Source organism: Quercus robur, chromosome 3 (assembly GCF_932294415.1).
Source record: "Quercus robur chromosome 3, dhQueRobu3.1, whole genome shotgun sequence".
NCBI lineage: Eukaryota > Viridiplantae > Streptophyta > Magnoliopsida > Fagales > Fagaceae > Quercus > Quercus robur.
The window spans coordinates 28,823,807-28,825,884 of NC_065536.1; the positions used below are offsets into that span (position 1 = coordinate 28,823,807).

The 2,078-nt window shown below is 47.0% G+C and overlaps 1 protein-coding gene across 1 annotated transcript; it reads right to left on the minus strand.

The window, feature by feature from the left end:
• Positions 1-759: 759 nt before the first annotated feature.
• Positions 760-1,233, minus strand: LOC126719485 (uncharacterized). The gene has a single exon (XM_050422034.1). It carries the CDS (start codon positions 1,231-1,233, stop codon positions 760-762), a length of 474 nt encoding a protein of 157 aa, XP_050277991.1.
• Between the last annotated feature and the right edge of the window lie 845 nt (positions 1,234-2,078).

Below are 2,078 nucleotides of genomic sequence, written 5' to 3' on the forward strand. Positions count from 1 at the left end.
TTTGAAGTCGTCAAAGAGAACTTCTTCCAATCCTTCTGCTGGTTTTGCCACCGTTCGTTGCTCTTTTATACATATAGTCTGCAAATGATCGTCAATTTCTAGCATAGCAATATAGCATTCGTGCGCCGTTACTTAATCTCCTCGTACCTCCCCTACTCTATACTTCGTTAGGAACTTGATCATCAAATGGTAAGTTAAAGTTACGGCCTTCCATGAATTCAAAGTACGACGACCTAATATGGCATTGTAAGCGGATGAATAGTCTATAACCAGGAACGTGACATCCCTTATGATTTGCTATGGGTAATCTCCGGTTGTTATGGACAAAGTGGCTGCTCCTAGGGGGTGTACCCTTGTTCCTTCGAATCTGACAAGTGGCGCGTTAACAGGGATTAGTTGTTCCCTATCAATCCTTATTAGCTGGAACGCTGGGTAGTAGAGGATATCGGTAGAGGTCCTATTATCCACAAGGACTCAGTGGGTGTTATAGTCTCCCACCTGAACGCTAACCACGAGCGCATCGTTGTGTGGGTGGTGGAGACGCCTGACATCTTTCTCTGTAAACTCAATGATAGGGTTTTCGATTCGTGCCATCTTTGGGATGAATCCCGTCAACTGGACATTTTGAACCATCCGTAGGTAGGTTTTACGCGCCTTCTTAGGCAAGCCAAATGCCGAGGTTCCCCCTACAATCATCCCTATGTCTCCTAGTGGGGGTCTGGGATGATCATTTTCTCTCCGGGCAGGTGGTTCTTAGGGCTAGTCCATCATTTCCTTACCGATGAACCTCTGTAACTTCCCTTGCCTGATAAGGGCTTCTATCTGTTGCTTTAAATCATAGCAGTCAGATGTGTAATGACCGTGGTCACGGTGGAAACGACAGTACTTGTCTCTGGACCTCTTTCTAGGGTCTCCCTTTAGCTTGCCAAGAAATGTCAGGGCTCCTTCAACCTTGATCTGCATCAAGACTTGATCAGTCGGGGTGTTCAGTAGGGTGAAGCTTGCGAACTTGCCAGTGGGAGGCTTAGAGCATTTATCTTCCCTTCTATCTCCTATCCTAGCTATCTTTCGGTCGTTTTTGTATAAGGAAAACAGAAACTTGCCCTTCCATAGCCCATTCGTAAATGCGGCTACAAGTATCTTGTTGTCAGTTTCATCGATTGAGAATGCCTCCTTGTTAAAGCGGGCTTTGTATGACCTTAACGTCTCGTCCTCTCGTTGCTTAATGCTCATTAGGCATGTAGTGGACTTCTTGTATCTGTGTCCCCCGATAAAGTGTGAGGTAAACTAGGCGCTTAACTCCTTAAAGGTACTAATAGAGTTGGGTGTCAACCTACTAAACCAAACCCTTGCAGGGCCCTTCAGTGTAGTGGGGAAGGCCCTGCACATGATCTCGTCTGCCACTCCTTAAAGGTGCATCAAGGTCTTGAATGACTCCAAGTGATCTAGGGGATCCTTTGATCCATCATAGCTTTCCACCTGCAGCATACAGAACTTTGTTGGAAGGGGGAACGAAGTGACGGTCGTGGTGAATGGCAAATCAGTTCGATGGACCAAGTCATTGAGGTCGCTCGACACTCATCCTCTGAGGGTGTTCATCATGAAGTCCATTCGTTCCTTCATCATCTGCATCTCCGCAACCATGTGAGGAGGAGCGGTATCAGCGACGGATGGATGGCTTGTGTCCTGTCTCTCTGGTCTGCTTGGGGCATTACTACCTTCCAGCCCCTCTTAGTCCTTTCTCTTAGCCCTGGTGCCTTCTTGGTCCTCCTCATGAGTATTTAGCCTCGCGTTCTTTTGGCGCAGCTACTCTTCTAGATCATGGTTTTGCTTGGTAAGGCATTCTACGACAGCAGCGAGAATTTGAACTTGTCTCTCAAGGGTGGCGGTGTGTGGTTCGTCTCCTTGAACATTGTTGGTGGTTGCCATCGAGCGAGTAAGCAACATTTAACTCTTTGTCTAGAAAGTGGTAGTATGGCTTACAAGTCCACACTTCTCCCCCACAGACAATGCCAACTAATGATGCTGAAAATCGTCGGTAAGTTACATAATCCTCACGTGCTCAAGACAACACCTAC

What these genes read in the sequence shown, in the direction of transcription:
- LOC126719485 (XM_050422034.1), bottom strand. Translation starts at nt 1,233, where the DNA reads ATGAGCATTAAGCAACGAGAGGACGAGACGTTAAGGTCATACAAAGCC.